At 52.0% G+C, this 18,663-nt stretch overlaps 3 protein-coding genes across 3 annotated transcripts; 2 read left to right on the forward strand and 1 right to left on the reverse strand.

Moving 5' to 3' along the window:
• Positions 1 to 4,008: 4,008 nt before the first annotated feature.
• MIND_00398700 (Glycoside hydrolase family 61 protein I) lies at positions 4,009 to 5,829 on the reverse strand (the record flags this gene model as incomplete). The annotated part of the gene is made up of 10 exons (XM_037360814.1): positions 4,009 to 4,026; positions 4,076 to 4,168; positions 4,218 to 4,660; positions 4,714 to 4,722; positions 4,779 to 5,053; positions 5,100 to 5,142; positions 5,194 to 5,289; positions 5,337 to 5,361; positions 5,408 to 5,473; positions 5,524 to 5,829. The coding sequence occupies 10 exons, from the start codon at positions 5,827 to 5,829 to the stop codon at positions 4,009 to 4,011; spliced, it is 1,374 nt and encodes a 457-aa protein (XP_037223699.1).
• Positions 5,830 to 6,863: 1,034 nt separating this feature from the next.
• On the forward strand, positions 6,864 to 7,375 carry MIND_00398800 (Membrane metallo-endopeptidase-like 1; the record flags this gene model as incomplete). The annotated part of the gene is made up of 2 exons (XM_037360815.1): positions 6,864 to 7,204; positions 7,252 to 7,375. The coding sequence occupies 2 exons, from the start codon at positions 6,864 to 6,866 to the stop codon at positions 7,373 to 7,375; spliced, it is 465 nt and encodes a 154-aa protein (XP_037223700.1).
• Positions 7,376 to 16,166: 8,791 nt separating this feature from the next.
• Positions 16,167 to 18,189, forward strand: MIND_00399000 (CBM1 domain-containing protein; the record flags this gene model as incomplete). Its single annotated transcript, XM_037360816.1, has 15 exons — positions 16,167 to 16,222; positions 16,275 to 16,504; positions 16,560 to 16,756; positions 16,804 to 16,828; positions 16,876 to 16,971; positions 17,022 to 17,064; positions 17,113 to 17,151; positions 17,202 to 17,392; positions 17,443 to 17,451; positions 17,511 to 17,542; positions 17,597 to 17,674; positions 17,720 to 17,949; positions 18,006 to 18,014; positions 18,065 to 18,122; positions 18,172 to 18,189. 15 exons carry the CDS (start codon positions 16,167 to 16,169, stop codon positions 18,187 to 18,189), a joined length of 1,311 nt encoding a protein of 436 aa, XP_037223701.1.
• Between the last annotated feature and the right edge of the window lie 474 nt (positions 18,190 to 18,663).

Below are 18,663 nucleotides of genomic sequence, written 5' to 3' on the forward strand. Positions count from 1 at the left end.
ATGCTGCATGCTATTTATGTGCTTGCATTCCTCTGTCTACTCCGCTTTGATGAGGCACTCAAAATCCAGCATCATGATATTAGACGTCTTGATGAGCATAGCTTTGAGCTCACTCTTCCTTTCCGAAAAACAAGCCAGTATGGAGGTAAGTTGACTGGCCTTACCAAAACATTATATTTACTCTGACCACAATGTCTCTAGACATCAAACCATTTTGTACTCCATGAACGGCCAGAGGAAGAGGCTCATCTCTGTCCTGTTCGTGCTCTTGCCAGATGGATTTCTGTTATTGAGCACAAGGATGGGTATCTTTTCCCCAACATTACTAAAAGAGATCAGATCTGTATTCCAACCTCCCCAATGGTATGATATTTCCATTTTCAGCTCAACTGGATACTATTTTGATTATTGCAGAAATCCGAAAGATTCTTAGAGCTTTTCCGAAACAACCTCCTTGATATTGGCTGTGATCCCATTCCGTATGGGACACACTCTTTCCGTCGGGGTGGCTGTCAGTATTTTGCGACCCACAAGCGTTGGAGTATTCGGAAGATCTGTGAATGGGGTGGCTGGAGCATGGATTTCTCCAACTTGACTATTGTCAAGTATTTGATCAGTTGGAACGATGACCCAACTCAAAGACGTGAGGATTTTCTTAATCCTAATCAACAGGTCACCAGGTTCTGCCCGGCATGTGGTCGAAACTGCCCTTGCGGAATGTAGATATCCATACTGGTATCTCTTGTTTATCCACTTTCTTACTTCAGAATCCAAAAGATTAACATGAATTATTATTTAAGGTATAGTAAGCTAGTCAACCTCTATCCCATCCAGCCTTTTCAGACGTTTGTACTCCTCCGCAATATGCGACTCTCGAGTCATAACCACCCGTTCGCCTTTTCGAGATGATGATATGTAAGAGAAAACCTCTGAGAACCTGTTGCCATACTCCGCCCGTGCTTGTTTAACCAAATGACCGTTTCTAATTCCTCGCTCCTCCCGTAACCTTTTCAGAATGGCTGTGAATGTCATTCGCTTACCATTTCGGGTAAACTCTGCCCAAAACTCCTCCACAGTACCATACCGATACCGTTCGACAAGAAACTGGACTACAGTCAAGAGAAATGTATAAACAAGTGTCAATACACATACCTTCCACTCCGTCCAAGCTGATTTATGGGCAGACCATTGACCAGTGCTTTTGAAAAGCTCACGCCAGTAAACGATTGCGATATGTCGACCCCGAATTTGAAGTATCGATTGACCCTGCCAGAAGGGTGAGGTATCGTCCCACATCTCATTGAGGAGTGATAAGTTTTTGGCGAATGAGGTTGCAGGCACGCTCAGTTGTGTAATTTCGAGACCAGTAACTCGGAAGATAGTCCCATCTCCAAGTACGAGAGACCGGTCTGCAGGACATTTGATTGTGGAGCTAAATGGTATGTTAGCTAGTAATAGCGTAGCCCAATATAATACCTGTTGTCGTCAGCCATTGCAGAAACAAATGTGGATAACGTGTTCTAGGTAATCATCAGAGAGAGCAAGAGGAAGAGGCCATCGAGCCACACCATGTCACCGTCACAAGTAAAGCTGATTGGATCCACCTCCATAGGTGCAAGCCCCGCCTCGACTAATATAGGTTGTTGGGGCCAGTAGAACTCATTGAATTCCCCTCCAAAGCAGTCGTTCAGCTGGCTATTCCCCATATACGCAGTTTGCTGATTATAGCCTTGTGGCGTCCTTGAGATCATAGCCAGCCGACTTTCGAGCACTTGGATTCGAGCAGAAAGATCATGTGCCTAACGTCTCTGAGTATCAACACACTGCACTGGCTTCGAAGCTTACTTGTGTTGGATCACTGCAGACGTCTCCGACACGTTCGACTCTTGTTCTGCTGGTGGTGGAGACTGCTCGGAAGGCGGGGGTCGATACAGAAGCCTTGCGCATGTACGAATGGCCTATCATTCATATTTCAGTCAGTAGATTTAGCGAATGAAACATTATGAACACACCCAGTCCCGCATATCTTGTTTGTCATTCTCTGTGCGATTGTCCTTCGACCGTTCCGTGACCCGCTCTGTATCGATGATGTTCGAACGGCGTGTATCGGACAGCTTGACCTTGGTCTTCTTCGAATCTTCCCGGGGTCCCTTATGTGAGCGCTGGGCGGTAGCTCGCCGTCCCTGGCGGCTAAAGCATAGATAGAATAAGAAGATGGTTATGAAGGCAGTCAGAAAACGCACCAATTATCGGGGTCTGTACAGAATTTAACACTGAAATCCTTGAGGCGTTCCTCCAGTACCGCTTTGTTGCCAGTGAATGGAAGGTGGTAAGTTTGTAGAAGAGCCTGCAGCTCTTGCTTCGTCTTCCCATGGCTGGACAAAGCTCGTTCAGTTCAAGCGAGAAAGAAAAAATAATAATATGAGAGTCAACTCACACAACTTGCTCTTCACAACCACCACCCTGCTTTGGAAAGAGGAACGCGTCTCGCGTTGCTGCTGCAGTAATGTCTTCTTTCGAGATTGGGACCGTCGTGGAAGCCATCGTGGAAGGCAGTGGTTGCCCGGAGCTGGAGCTTAGCAAGCGGACACAGGGGTCCTCGGAGGTGGTGTTGAGGACCCAAGCCAAGGGCCAGAAGCAGACGATGATGGCGGCAGCAGAGAGAGCGAAGGTGAATGGAGTGTGGACACCGCTGCTGGTGAGGAGGGTGGTAGTTGTGGGCAGACGGCTGGCGACATTGATGACGATGTCAATGCCAGCAACAGCGATCGACGAAACGACGGCGGGCCTGGAGTAACATAACTTGCGTGAGCGCGGCAAAAATGAGAGCGAGTGTCAAAGACGAAAAGGCGGTGCAAGAGATGGCATCACCGCCATCATCGCGAAACCGTTGCAATTGACGGCATACGCTTCGAAGCGTGACAAAATTGTCTTTCCGTAGAGAGAAGTTGTAGTCGTGGACATGACCGAAAGCAAGAGAGCGAGTCACGGCCGAGTCACGCAAGTCACGGCCGAGTCACGGCCGAGTCAATGGCCCGTGACTAAGCCCAATCAATCAGTAACCTTGGTGATCGGTCACACCTTATGTCGTTATGTGAGCAACGTCTTGGCCAAGTCTTGGCAGTGCCCCTTCTTCGCGGAGTAATGCGACGCTGGGTCTGTCTAGAGAGACAAGGCAGTGCCAAAGTCTCGAAGACTAGACATTAGCATAATAATCGTTCGATCTGTGGTCCGACCGGTTTCTCTGCTCGGGTTACTCCCCCCCGTTTGACCCAAGGGGGGTTCAAAGTTCGAATCACGGATATAGGGTCGGAAAGTTTTTTTCCGACCCCCCCGGGACCCCCCCCTCCCCCCCTCCTGCCATATATAGTAATATATTCTCACGATCAGCGTCATGTGACCACTGATGCGATCAAAAAGTGGGATAAAAAATTCAATCTTTGTGAAACTTTTTTTGTAAAAAATTTATACATGTGTATGTGTATATGTGTAGGTATGTATGTACCTAGAGCCTTCCAACACACACATGGCAGGCCATATCAACACTCCAACATGTTCACCTCTCATCAATTACCTGATGCATGGGCCTCTGACAGAGTGGGCTATCCAAGTGCATGGGCCTGAAGGTAGATAGATATAAGTAATGAGAGTGCTGAAGTATAGAAATTAGAAGGTATACACTATATTTTCGGTGTCTTTATACCCATATAAGGCCCAAATCTTTTATATACAAAAAGTTTTTTTTACCCCCCAGGGACCCCCCCCTCCCCCTCCCCCCCCCCCCCCTCCCCCCTACCCCATGTGCCTGATAAGGATCTTGAACCCCCCTTGGTTTGACCGCCGTTACCCGTAACGTAGCGGCCCCTTGGACCAAAGCGAAGGGGTTCCTGTTTGCGTGTTCCCGACGTTCAAAGGAGAAGCCACGAATGATTCCAGATATGTCCAATACATTATACTTACATCCTGCCAGCTGCAGTGCGCCCCGCCCCCGCCCCCGTTCCTGCCGGCCTACAAGCACTGGCTGTACTGCACCCCCGTCAGCGCTAATCACAGGGAACAAGAAAAAAGAGCGCACATAGTCATTCACAAAAGTGCACTTGTACGGGCTCACGCAGGCTGTCGCGCCGGTGTACCCGCTTCCGCTGTTGTCCCGGGCCGTGAGCAGTGTCTCTAGCACGATGAAGCAAATACGAGTAACTCACCCGCACTGCCCGTACTGCGCGACCGTCCCGCCCGTCGTCGCCGGCGCCGAGCTCGAGCTCTTCACCGTCGAGCTGCTCTTCACCGTGGACGAGCTCACGGGCTTCACCGTCGACGAGGACGACACCGGCGCCGTCGTCCCCCCGCCCCCGCTGCCGGAGCACGTGAACACCGGCGGGCCGGGGACGGTGTAGTTCGTGAGCAACGGGTAGTAAATGTTGGTGGTGATGCCGGGGTCGGTGCCCTATTCGCAATAACTCTGGGTAAGCAAGTGCGCGGTGAAGTATCAGAGTGCTAGCCTTGTAGGCGCCGGGGAAGGACACTGTCGCGGGCTGCGTGCTGCCACCGCCCGTGATCGAGAGTTGCGCGCATTCCATCTGGAATAAGGGTAAGACGGAGGATGGGTGTAGCAAGGCAATTGCGCTGACATAAAACTGCGCGCCGGGATACGCCGTCGCGCCTTTACCAACCGTCAGCGCACAAACCCATTGCGTTGCTAGTTGTTCCACAAACCATGCAGGGCTACACAGAACCTGATCAGCCGTTCGCGTCAACAACTCTCAACGATGTAAACCTACCGATCATCTCGTGCCGGAGCAAATACTGCCCCGCGGGGATGCACGGCGGAATCGTGAAGGTCACCTTGCCCTTGTTCGCGATCATGCGGTCGACGCCCCACGTCTGGTTGCTCGCGATCAGCCCGTCCTCCTGGATCTTGAACCACTTCAGGCCGGTGACGGTGCTCTGGAGTGCATTCGGGATCTGCGCACTGGGTGGCATCAGAAGCAGGAAGACGGTGAAGCGGAGCACATACAGGTAAGTGATCGTCGGCCCATGGTGCGAGGGGTCGACGCTGGAAGTAGTCAATAGACGTGGAGGAAGAGTAGTCCTATACTCACGGGTCTGCAGAGTCACTCGGGTCCGCGCCGACCAGCGAATGGTCTGTTGGAGCGTTAGCCGGTCGAGCACTTCTAGAATATGCGTGCAACGAACGCCATTCCGCAGTGAACTGGGCGCCCGCGGGTACCGTGATCACGGTCGACGGGAGCGGTGTGTGGTACGGGTTGATTCCGCCGTTGCAAATAATATCTGCCCTCTTATCAACCAAGCAGAAATCGCATGAGATGACGGCTAACCATTGGAAGTGACGTCCGTAATTGGCTGAGGAGTGTCAGCAAGGACAGAGGGTGGGAATGAGGACGCGGACTCCGTCATAGTCGGGCACGCGGATGCCTGTGAGGTGGCCCTGGCTGACGCCGTTCACGTATGCTTGCTGTAGATACCCTGTCAGCCGCTCGAGCGCTTGCACCAGCGTGAACGCACCTGAAATATGGTGTGCCCACGCGCCACTGCCGCAGATGCCGCGAGCGCGAGGAAGGAGGCGTGCAGCTTCATGCGGGGGTAAATGACGCACGACTGGGGAGACAGGGTTTCGTGCTTCGACGGGGGGCGCTCAAAAGCTAATTTTATGACGGAGTTCTTCCAGAGAAACGCCGCGAAAACGGACTTGGCGCACCCCGGATCAGCGTCGGGGGAAAACGCGGCGGCAGACGTGCCTCGCACCGCGTGTGGGGGTGGAGATCGCCGGGAGAAGGGAAGGCTGCGAATGGGTGTCAGCGAAATAAGCATCGGATTAGGGTTCGATTGCGCGCTGCAGGAAGGTCGTTGATAATAACATTCGAGTTAGCGGCGCGCGGAAGAACGTCGCGGGCCTGCTGCGCTTGGCGCTTGCGTGAGTGCCCCGGAGGCTTATTGGCTGCGACAAGCACTTGATTCGTCAGGAAAGCGACATTTGATTCGCACTAGGCGTCACGCACTGGTCAGACGCTCGGTGACGGTCGGTCGGCGGCCTGAGCCGGTCCGCGGTTGCGCCGCGTGCCAAGCCTCTGAGCAGGGGCATGATGAGTACCCGCACGATACACTGGCAGCGCTCAGGGCGTCTGCGCCACGCCCACTGGCCAGCCCTGTAGCTAGTCGCGCGGGTGCGCGAAGATGCGGAGGGCGGGAGTAGGGAGCAGGGACGGCGACATGGAAGTTTGGAGCAAGGAAGATCTGCGTGACGGCACGTCCGACAGCTTCCGGAGCGACGCCCGACACGTGCCTTTGTTGATGGTCCGTGCGCCGTCTGCCAAGGCATGTGATCACGTCACCGAGGGCCGTTCTTGGCTGTCGACCATGACCTCGCTGCCTTCCTCCTCTCGTTCTGGCAAGGCTCTCCCTGCTTCGTAAACGGGACCCTTCTCTCCAATAGGGTCTCGAGTCCGCCTCGGTCGGTCCGCAGTCGCATTTCATATGTAGAAAACGAACGTCGTGTTTCAGGAGAAGACGAAGGACGCGAGCCCGCTTCCCTGGCCAGACGCCTAATATGCCACACGCCCAGGGATCGTCGACCGCAGCGGTTTGTATCCGCTGATCTGGGCGGTTTTGCCTGCATTACCGACGGGGGCATAGCTCAGGCAGGAACACATACCCGACCCACCCGGGCCATTTCTTGTCGACTAGGCCGTGCACGACCCTCCTTGCCGCGACTTCCGCCAGGGCCCGCCTGCATATAAAGACGCAGGCGGCTGAGCGCTCTCCCCAGTCTCCCCCAAGCAACCTCAGTGGTTGAGTCCACCCCGTTTCTCTCCGCCTCGCTGACGCGCTCCACAGCTTCTTTTATCATGCAACTCATCGCCTACTTCGCCGCCCTGCTCTTTGCAGTTTCCGTAGCTGCCATGCCTGCGCCTGCAATCTCCTCCGCGCCTGCGCCGTCCGCCGCTCCAGCTCATCATGTGCAGTGGCACTACGGCGCGAACTGCACGGATCGCGTGATCGAGACGAGCGACGACGCACGCATCGGCGACTGCGTCTACATCACCCAAGGTTACACCGGGCGTAGCTTCTCCTGGACCGGCGCCACCCACGGCATCGAGTTCTTTATTTCGGGCGGCAGCAGGGATGTCTGCAACGGCCTTGGCAACGCGTTCTTCGAGGAGACCGGATGTGCCACCGCGCCGCCCGGGTATGTGTTTCTTTTTGCTTGTATGGGTATGGCTGATTGGTTCGCAGCGTCAATTGGCAGAGCTTCCGCTTCTTGCCGCCCCCGCCAACGAAGCCCGCAGTGACGACGTCGCGGCCAGCATCGCGGACCGTCACGACGTCGCGGCCCGCTGTACCCTCACCCCGCGGCTGAGCATACCAATTGCTTACCATTCATCAAGGCCGACAAAAACACCAACTTCTTACGTTCATTTGCTCAAGTGCCCAAAAAATCGTTCCGGCTGCCTACTGGTGGCCGGCCCGGGCCTCCACTCATTTCTGTCACTTTCATTGATCCTGTTCCGTAAAATACAACAATTTGAATCCTTGAATCGCCCTGTTTAAAGCTGTTCGCAGTTCCCGTTGATCACGCGAACGACCTGTCTATCTCCCAACTCACACCTTTGTCCGCTTACTCGTCTTCACGGTATTCGTCCCACAGCCCTGCGCCTGCGCGCTGCGCTTCACGGCCCCAGTTGCGACCTTCTTCTTCCCCTTCCCGCTGTCGTCCGAGTCATCGTCGCTCGAATCGAGTGGGGGCTGCTGCGCCGACGCAGCCGGCTTCGGCTTGACCGCCGCGATCATCGCCCGTGCATCGCTGGCCTTCTGTGTCGCCAGCGCCTTGTACGTCGACTTCTGCGACCCGTCCGCGTTTGGCGTGTCTACCCAGCATCAGCTCCCTCTGAGATAGTCAGTGCAAATGGTACAAACAGAGCTTCTTGAAGGATGCCTGCTGCGCTGCGGAGCCCTGGGCCACAACCTAGCAGTGCTTGTTGTTAGCTGTTGGCATTTTGCCAGAGGATGGCTACAAACCTGAGCATGCCACTTGTGCATCTGCGCATCGATCCTGTCGCCCACGCGCTCCCGGTTGGGCTGATACACCGACAGCTGCTTGTCGACAATGTCGAACATGAGGTCCTGCCCCGGCTTGCTGAACTTGGTCTGTGTCCATGACATAAGTGGTTTCCTTGCAAGCGGGGAAATGCTGCGTACAAATGCCTTCTTCAGCCCCTTCTTTCCCTGGTACTTGTTCTGGCAGACATGAAGATTAGCTCAGCTCTGGCCCTCACACACCTGCTTACCAAAAGTGTACTTTTCAATGTATTTGCATTGATGCTCCGATGGCCTGCGGGGGATATATCAACTGTGCAGCATATACACTTGAACACAAACCCCAGATTCCAGCAAAGTCTGCAGACGAATATTAGCACAAGCTGGGTGTGGGCCAAGCACCGCCTACTGTCAGGATCATTAATGATGTTCTTGATCAGATCTGTGCTGCCTGTGGCAAAAAACGGCAATGAGCAGAGACTCTAGCATATCATTTAACAAGGTTTAGTGAATGCTGAGATATGAAGACATACTGCACGCTCCGCAAGACTCAGTTGCTGTAGTTTGCTGCGGAACTCAGTGGCTGCAGTTTCATCTCAGTTTCAATCAAAAAATAGAAATCAGATGGCACCTTCATACAGATGATCACCTATTGCAATTTTGAGCTCCCAAATAAAATTCATCAAAGTCACTCACATTGACAGCTTCCTGCATGGGCAGCCACACATTTCTGAAAGGTCATACTACTTGTGCTAGTTGGTGCTGTAAGGCTGTTTGGCACATCCATGGCGAGATTTCCACTGCTACAAAGTGCCCGATAGCTGTCACTAGAGATCTTCAAATCATTTGATGTCTAGGGCCAGACAGATGTTCAGAATCTCCTATATAATACATTGATTATCCTTACCTTTGCTGTCCATACACAAGCAGATGGGGGTCCTGTTCGCTTCCTGCGGGACTCATCAATGCTGGAGAGATTTACAGGTAGTCTGTGTCTGTATTGATACATTAGCTGCAGATCAACAGAATATAAATGATACATACTGTGTTGTGAATTCTTTCACAATACCTGTGCTGGGATGGATAGCCCCAGAAATACTTGGTGAGATGAGAGCATTCCCAAAATCTGCCCCATCTAGCACCCAGTCCCCAAGGTCCACTGCACAGTCCAGAATGGTCCCCTGAACATTTTCAATTGTCCTGCCAAACTGCCCGCGGGTCAGCAGCACCCCCTCAGAGAGGTGCTCTTCAACACTAGCAGCTGCCTGGCCAACAGCCTCATCTGTGCGCAGATTCCCAAACAGCCTAGCAAAGGATGAGTCTTCCCCTATCTTGCCAAAATCATTTGCGATCTCTGCAATGCCAACAAAATCTGCAATTTGGTCTGCTGCAGAAGCACCACCAAGGATCAGATCTGTCACTTCACCAACTGCAGAATTGATGATGATGAGAGAGGAGGTTCACAGTTAGGGTAAGGAAAGCACCTCCAGGAATAAAAGCTAAAAGACCAAACTATTTAGATATTAGACAGAGATGTTGTCTGAAGATAATATTTTATACTTACAATGATATCAAGGATCATATCAAGAACAGAGAAGCGGGATTCAGCCTCAAAAAGGGCTGAGAAGCCATATGGCATTAGTAGTAAATACGGTTGAAAATGCACAAACTACCTTGCTCCTGCTCATCTTGCCGGGTCTAGTTTCCTATCAATATTTCTCTTGTATGTTAATATTTGCTTGCCTGATTGATGTATACAAGGGTATTAGCAATAGTCTGGTTGCCCAAAGAAACTGCAGTAAGTGTTGCCTAGAAAACATCTGAGTTCAGATCATATTGCCTAGTGATATAAGATACCTGGAGCAAGGACAGTAGGGCAGTTGTCTCCACCCCTTCATCCTGGGCCACATTTGTATAAGCTTCCACTGACTGTGCAGTGCTTTCAATGTAACTCTGATATACATAAGGTCCAAATTGATTATTCCCAGATGATGATACTACTCACATTGATGATGCCATTTGGATTGACAAAGAAGGTATCTGTGTCAATCAGGTAGAGACCCTTCCTGTAAGTCTAATCAGCCTATGCAATATCTATATATCATATAGCTATACCATGTAGTATGACATGCAGGGTTTGGGATCAGTGGGTCATCCCGCTTTTGAAGAACATGACCCAGTGAAGAATTTTGACCACTTGTTGAAGTTGGAGTTGCATTTGGTACAAGATTACAGCCAGTCTTGCAAGGAGGAGGGACTTGCACTGAGCAAGTCTTGACTATGAGAGATGTTAATCAGCATAAATACCACTAGTTGAAAGCAAACACAAACTTGGCCTTGAGACATCAAAGCTGCCAATAGTAAGTATGTCCAGATTAAGACCCAGTGTGTTATTCAAGAATGCCTTCCATCCATCATGGTCCACTAGGGTCCACTCCACAACATCATATTGTGAATAATGTGGGGAAGGAGCAGCAATAGAGTCATCAACAATAATGTAGCCAGGACAGCGAAAAGGGGTCCCATCACCAGTGCATTTCCAGAACTGGTTGCCAAGACCAGTGGTATTTGCAATAGCAAGATCTACAGCTTTGCCCTCCCAGCGCTTGTAGATAGTAAAGTTATCTGCAGACAGCTCTGGTGCAGAGAGAAGGCTACTCAGATGGTTGCTGATCTGGCCCTGAATGTCCAAGGCATTGAATAGCAGTAGTCGATAGGTATCTAGAGCTGATAGGAAGGGGTATTGAGCGGCCACAAAGTTTGAGAAGTCATTCTAGAATTATGATCAATATAGCAGAGGATTAACCTAGTGAAACAACCAACATAGGAATTGGTAGTAACATATCCATCACCATTTATAGCAGGTGCAGGTCTGTTTTCTGCAAATGACATAAGCACCTAGGCAATAATTCAATAACTGATACATACGGAGGTAGATTGCCAAAGTAGAGGGAAGAAAACCCCCCTGGGCTGTATATGCTATTTGCTAGATCCCACAGTTGGGTGTCCTGATCAATACTATAAACTGGCACAACATTCAACAAACCATTTTTCAATAACCTAAAGATAACATACCAGATACACCACCCATACACAGCTGCTGAGAGGTTTGTGCCCTTAGTGCAACAGACAGCTTGCTCTCCGCAACCATATCTGATCCATCACTAAGAGAGAAGGCATTTTCATACCAAATAAGGCCAGTGCCATAGATTGTCCATGCATCACGGTCATAGACAATGCCATCAAATGCATCATCACCCTGGAGGAGTGAATCAACAGCATAGTATGGGTATGTGCCCTGGCCCAGTGCCCCCTTCTCAATGCAGGAGCTCTGTAACATGGTTGTAGTGCCATTATCAGGTATTGGGCTAGGAAGAATAATATCAGTATTTCAAGAATAAATCTGAGCAGAAATCTATTTACCGTGCAAAGAAGGGTATACCAAACAGAAACATACTTGAGGGCACAGATGCTGCTGCAGCTGCAGCAAGGTCTAGGGATTCTTGTATCCAGGAGATGGTATTTGCATCTTCCCCATGGGCCTTGGGTGAGTTGGCATATGTTGTAATCAGACTGATAAATTCTACACTGGCTGCAATGATTGGCAGGCCCTATCATTGGTTCAGTTTAAGGAAGCAATTTAAAAGGGGTTGCTTACAAGGCTGACATCAGCTGATGACCTAGCATTATAAAGATTTAGCAGGCCTTGTCAACAAACAGATCAGACATACCAGAAGTCCAAAGAAAGCTGAACAGATACTAGCAGATTCCGACCAAGTGCTGCTTTGGTCGTGAATACCAGACTTGTGAATTGCTCTACAGAGACACAGGTGCCAGTTGTACAGTATGGCCACTCAATGTCAACACCATCAATACCAAGGCTGCAGCAGCAATTAGCCAACAGAAACAACAGGCTAGAAACAAAGATGTACTCATTGACAAGTGCTGCAACAGTTGATGCAAATGTCGCACGCCCTGTTGCACTTGGTGCCATTGCCAAGAAGTTGGCTTTATCTGAGGAGCCAAAGCCCCAGCCACCAACTGCCTATGTTAGATTCATCAGGGGACATGATAATAATGACTTACCACCAAGCATAATCTTCAAATTAGGCTCCTGCTGCCGCAGACTAACAATCCCTGCAATCTGAGTGCGCTGAGCAGTAGTGAGACTGGCTGTGCCATTTGCTGCAAGTCCAGTATAACCATATATGACATGCTGCATGATGAGTTAGATCAAACAACATAGATAGATAGAGGCAGACTGTATATGTTGTGTAATCAATTGCATCTGGTGCCCATGGTAAGCACCCCCGGGTTTGAGCACTATGCCAGTGCAATCAGACAGAGAACAAGGTAAGTAACCTAGTATGCACCTGCCCAGATAGTAGCCCACCACCTTGGGTGGTGCTGAGCAGTTCTTGGTGGGTATTGAGCCAGTGTATGGAGGTGGAACATCAAGTGACGAGGATCGCCAATAGGTCGCAGTTGATGCAAAACCATCAGTGTTATCCGATGCAGTAATTAGCGGCATCCCCGGCGTTTGGGAGAGCATTGCCACAGAACCGGCAGTAGTGAGTTGCAAAATGTGCACTGCAGAAGAGGACTTGTCAACGAGGGCAATTGAAGGTTGGCAATTTTTAGAAGTGACGCAGGCCTACATAGCCAGAGCTTAGTTCACAAATGTCAAGGAGTATATGTGGAGAAATACAGACCTGTTCATAGTTTTGGAAGAAGCTGTACAACCCTGCGCCATATATGAATACATTCGCAGATGCAGTGATGACGAGCGCGAGCGCAGCATCCCGTGTTCCGGGCGGGTCACCGTAGGTTGGCACGATGCTAAACGGAGCGGGAGACTTCGGAGACGGTTGGAAGTACGGTGTTTCCGTCTGGATGAGTCCCGCATAGACATTTTCCGTGTTATAGAACGCATATTGGTAGATCACCTGAGTTTCCGTCAGTTAAGAAGTTGGATACACTTGGAATTGAGGCACATGATGCTCCGATGCAGTACCGACGAGCCATACAGGACCTTTTGCAGATTCGATAAGAACACCACGTCCGCTATATGAGTTGATCTGTGTCTGGTTTGGGTCGTCTAGGTCGTGGTCGGCGTTCCACACCCAAACATTCTAGAAGATATTAATAAACATAGGGACTGCTGTAACGAACAACCTACCTCGAAGTACCCCGACCCGAAACTGCTCACATGCAGGCCAAGGAACGCAGAAGTGCATGCAGCTGTGTTTTGTGCCGTGATTGGGCAGTTTGCGGCATTAATATTTGTACCCTTGCATGATTAGAGCGTTTGAAAGCATGACGGCAGCAAGACTTACAATTGTTCCACCCAGACGAATATGCACGTCCCACATACCCGCCACTCCAGGTCCGCTCTGCGCGATATTCCACTCAACGCCAACCGCGCCAGCGGAGCCGCCGACTGCAGTGATAACAAGGTCACTAAGCTCAGCAATGCCGCGCTCGCCCTTGGCGCCGACACGTAGAATAGGGGTCGGTGAGTTCGCATTTGCGAATGCAGACCCGGCACCGAGTATTACGGAAAACATCTCCCCGACGATGATTGTGCCGGCTGGGATGACGATGGTGCTCTTGACAAGGTATGTACCTGCATCGAAATAGAGGATCCCACAGCCAGCATGCTGGGTCATGTGAGTAGATGACAGTAAAGAAGTGAACGAGCGCACCGCAGCAATAAAGGCATTGATCGCTGGTGCATCGTCCGTCACACCGTCGCCCTTTGCGCCGCCAACGGAAACAACCGAGAGGAACTCTGTACATATATATGAGGGTTTCGCACACGGAGGAACGATTACACACGGCTGGGAAGATAATTGTTGTACTGTGGCCGAGAGCGCACAAAAAAGCGGCCATTGCCGCTTGGGTCAAGCAGCGCTGGGGCCTTCGGTATCGGCGTGGGTAGCGGGCCGCGGGTGTAGGTCCGCGTGCCAGTGCCTGAGTACGTCAGCCTAGTGCCCATGTCTGAGATGACACAACTTACCGGTATATGTATTGCCCATCACCCACTGCGCAACGGCAGTGTCTCCAGCCGGCATCACCGGACCAGCAGCATCTTGAATATTTGCAGTTGCAATACGTACGAAGCGCACATGATCCAACATGAGAGAGCCTGCAAGGGAGGATGGCTGCGAGGTCGAAGTCTGGTTATGCATGTCAGTCACCTGTCGGTATGGGCGGTACAGTGAGGCAACGAACCCTGATCCCGATACCGGTATCACTGATGTCCGAGTCAACAATGAGAAGCCCACCGGCGCTCTGCTGATCCAGCGTGAGTCCGCCGGTGTGAATGTCAAACCCAACTCCACAGTTGCTGTCGTTGTGCGTCAGTGCCTATTTGGCCATCAACGCGAAACGAAGACTCACGATATGCTGATTCCCTGCCACACAAATCCCCAGTTCCACCATTGGTACACAGCCGTTGCGGCATTGCTGATCCGCACATTGCGGATGGTGAACTGTTGGTTGGAGACCCACATGCCCAGCGCGCCGCCGTCAAAGGTGAGGTCGCTCATGAAGCCACCAGAGCCGTTTTCCATGTACATACCCTGGTGCGCAGTTCCCGGCACGCGGCTCATGAAGAAAGCGAGGTTGATGAGGGACGTCGCCTGCCCAACTTGCCAGTGGATTCCCGTGCCAAACGCAGTAGCAGGCATGGCGGAGGTGTCGATGACGAAGTTCCGCACAGAGCGAAAAAAGTTCTAGGCAGGAAATATGAGCAAGGTTGTAAGGGACGAAAGCGACTCACGTTCTGGTTTGTCCACCAGTTGACGCCCGTGCCGTCAGGATTTTGTGCGCCGGGAATGTAAGGATCGGCATCTGCGAGGAGTCGGCATTAGTGCGCACAATCACGGAGAGTTGCTTACCGATGATGGCAATCCCTGCAAAGTTTGGCGCGGCGAGAAGTGTTGGACGGTTGTTGTAGTCACCGACACTGCGCAGGTGAAGTGTAAGTGGCAAAGCTGTTGAATGACAAGACATACAGCGCAGTGAAGTAGTACCTAGGTACATTGTCAGTCCGCAACCACGGAAGAGGAAGATCTAGAAACGCACGGAATAATGGGTCCAGTGACGCGGTACACCCCGCTAGGGAAGTACACCAGCACAGGCTTGACGCTAGATGAAGGACAGCCCAAGCCACACGCCCCACCGTCTGGCAGACATGATTAGTTATCTGTATGGCCAAAAGGACAGAGAAGTTCACCGCTGATGGCTCTGTTTATCGCGGCTGTGTCGTCTGCAACGCTGTCGCCGACGGCCCCGTAGTCTTTCACATTACGGAAGACCTTGAAGCCGGCGTTGAATGCACTCTTGCCATGAGCATGAAGCGAGCGATCACCCATCCAGAACGGCGCTACAAGCGCAGGTGTCAGTGACGATTGCACATGGCAAGGATGCAAAGAGAGACGCACTGGAGTTACTTCCGCCAGGAGATAGGTTGGTACATGCAGCAGCAGAAACATATAGTGGGGGAAATAGCAGCGCGAGGCTGGCGAGATAGCTAAAACGCATGCGCATGTGCAGTGCAAGTTGTGAGAAGTAGTTAGAGGGGATACATTGTTGTACTCACCTTATAAACCGATGTCTATACTTGTCTAACACACTGCCAAGCCCGCCGACTTTTTTCGGCGCTACCCGTCGTCGCCGTATTAGGCAGGTATTTGCGTGCATGCGCACCCGGTGTCCGGCGCTGCTCGGCGTCCCGGTGCGACGAGACCCATAAGCGTAGTGAAAGCACCCGCCAAGGGTTCTTCGGTCCACGATTTGTGGCTGTAGCTCGGCCTTCAAGTTATCACTGAAGATAGCCAGCCAGTCGCCGCTCTCAAGAAGCAGAAAACTCGGCGGCGGCCGCGCCACCCGGTGTTAATAGCACACGAGGGCTTGGCGTTTCGTATCTGCTTCGTGTTGGAAAGCGAGAAGGCGCTCGACCATGGGTGGAGAGGAGAGCATGAGTGGGCGGTGGGACTGACATGGTGGTTCTTCGGAAGAGACATCCGACGATCAATTCATCAACAAGCGACACGTCATGATCAGGTGCCTCTGGCTGACTCATCAAACACGGCTTGCTCTTAACTCCCATGGTCGTCGTCGGTGCCGGGCCGCGACCTGCTCCATGTGGCGCGGAGGTTTTGTGGTATGTCATCTGTTCGACAGTCCGCAGCCAGCAAGACCCTTTACGTGCCAAGCCAAACTTACGACGCTCTTCCGCACGCCCCACCCGTAATTTCGCTCAATGCGGTCTCCAAATACTCCAATACCGATGTCAAGATATCCGGATCACTGTACTTGACTTCGAATATCTACAGTCTCCTCCTCGTGATCTTTGGGCGAGGCACATCTGCCGCCGCATTTTCCGCGACGCTGATCCGGCCTGCCCCCCGCCAATTCTCTTGTGCGGCATTTCTCTGGGAGAAGGGTACGATAAATTCAGCTTCGACTGTGTCCACAATTATAGCCCCGCTTTTCTCCAGAAATCCATCATGCTGCTAAAAGGGTCTTTTCTCGCGCTCGCGGTGTCTGCTTCGGTGGCGAGGGGGCACACGATATTCCAGGTGTGTCTGAAGTGGTGCAAGCGCTCGGGGGGCTGACAGGGTATCTCCAGCAAGCATATGTGAACGGCGTCAGCCAGGGCCACCTTACGGGCATCCGCGTGCCTGACTACGACGGAGTCCGCGTTTTTCATTCCCTCCCTCCCTCCTTTCTGACACTCCTCAGCCAATTACGGACGTCACTTCCAATGGTTAGCCGTCATCTCATGCGATTTTTTCTTGTTTGATAAGAAGGTAGATATCATTTGCAACGGCGGAATCAACCCGTACCACACGCCGCTCCCGTCGACCGTCATCACGGTGCCCGCTGGGGCCCAATTCACTGCTGAATGGCGTGCGTTCATTGCATCTTCTCAAAAGCTTGGGTGTCTGACACTTCAACAGACCATTCGCTGGTCGGCCCTGACCCTAGCGACTCAGCAGACCCGTGAATTTGCAGTACTCTCCGCCCCTCCGGTCCACTGATCATGTGCAGTGTTGACCCTACGCACCACGGACCGACGATTACTTACCTGTGGGTGCTCATATGCTGCTGTCTGTATCCCTGCTTCTCATGCCACCCAGTGCACAGATCCCAAACGCACTTCAAAGCACCGTAACGGGCCTGAAGTGGTTCAAGATCCAGGAGGACGGGCTGGTCGCAAGCAACCAGACGTGGGGCGTCGACCGCATGATCGCGAACAAGGGCAAGGTCACCTTCACGATCCCGCCGTGCATCCCCGCGGGGCAGTATTTGCTGCGACATGAAATGATAGGTGCGTAGGTTCAGCCGTTTTCTGACACAGGCTAATTAGAATTCGTTAAGCCCTGCACAGTGCGTAGACTCGGAGCCACCTTATACGTCGAAGGATAGGGTGCTGATATCCGGTGTAGGCGCCACTACGTATCCCGGCGCGCAGTTCTATGTTCGTATCAACCCTCACTCTCAGCGATCGATTTGTCTGACGACCATGTGGTAGATGGAATGTGCGCAACTTTCGATCACGGGCGGCGGCAGCACGCAACCCGCAACAGTGTCCTTCCCCGGTGCATACAAGGTGGGTTCTCTTCCGTTGTCACGATCAGGATCGACGCACATGCAGGGTAGCGACCCCGGCATCACCACCAACATCTACTACCCGCTCCTTACCAATTACACTGTCCCCGGCCCGCCGGTGTTCACCTGCCCCGGAGGAAGTGGCACAACTGTCAAGCCGTCGTCGACCGTGAAGCCCGCGAGCTCGTCCACGGTGAAGAGTAGCTCGGCAACAAAGAGCTCAAGCTCTGCTGCAACGACAACCGGCGCGACGGCGCCACACTACGGGCAGTGCGGGTGAGTGCCTGACGTTATAAAACGTGCAACCCCACTGAGGACGATTTGCACAATAGTGGATTTGCGTGAGTGCCCTACCACGATTCGCCAGCGATGGAGCTAACTTCGGCTGCAGATGGGCTGGCCCGACGGTTTGCGCGAGCCCGTACACATGTACGTACGTCAACGTGGATGTGCGTCGTCTTCTGTGGTCTCTGTCGAGTTTCTCTGACGCCGGTGCAGTACAGTCAGTGCTTGTAGCGTGGTAGGTGAAACAAACGGAGACGAGTTACTTGAAGTTATTGGAATCTAGGCAGAATTAAATATCACATTTGGACCCTTGAATTTCTTATCCGATGAAATACTGGCACTTTCAGTGTCTACCATGTATGGCAATTACTGATCCGAGCAGCAAAGATGCAGGGGCTTCCATATTCCGCTTGTGCATTCAGACAGATGAAGCTACGGGCTAACAACATCATAATGAGTAGCCCCTGTTTGAAGTCCATTTCAGGGTGATAAATGGGTGGAGGTTGTGCGAGGAGAAGAAATTAGAAATGTAGGTCCTGATAAAGCCTGATAAAGTGGGATGAAAACGAGATCATGATGGATTGTGTGCTACTGAATGAACGAAACAACAGGAAAGAGCGAAGACCGACAGTGGGGCGGACCCGAGAATCGGCGTTGGCATCCCGGGCCTCAGATGGGTACGGTGCCAGTGGGTGCAGGCGGCGG

This window comes from Mycena indigotica (assembly GCF_014461135.1).
Source record: "Mycena indigotica strain 171206Taipei chromosome Unknown Mind.scaff0003, whole genome shotgun sequence".
In the NCBI taxonomy this organism is placed as follows: domain Eukaryota; kingdom Fungi; phylum Basidiomycota; class Agaricomycetes; order Agaricales; family Mycenaceae; genus Mycena; species Mycena indigotica.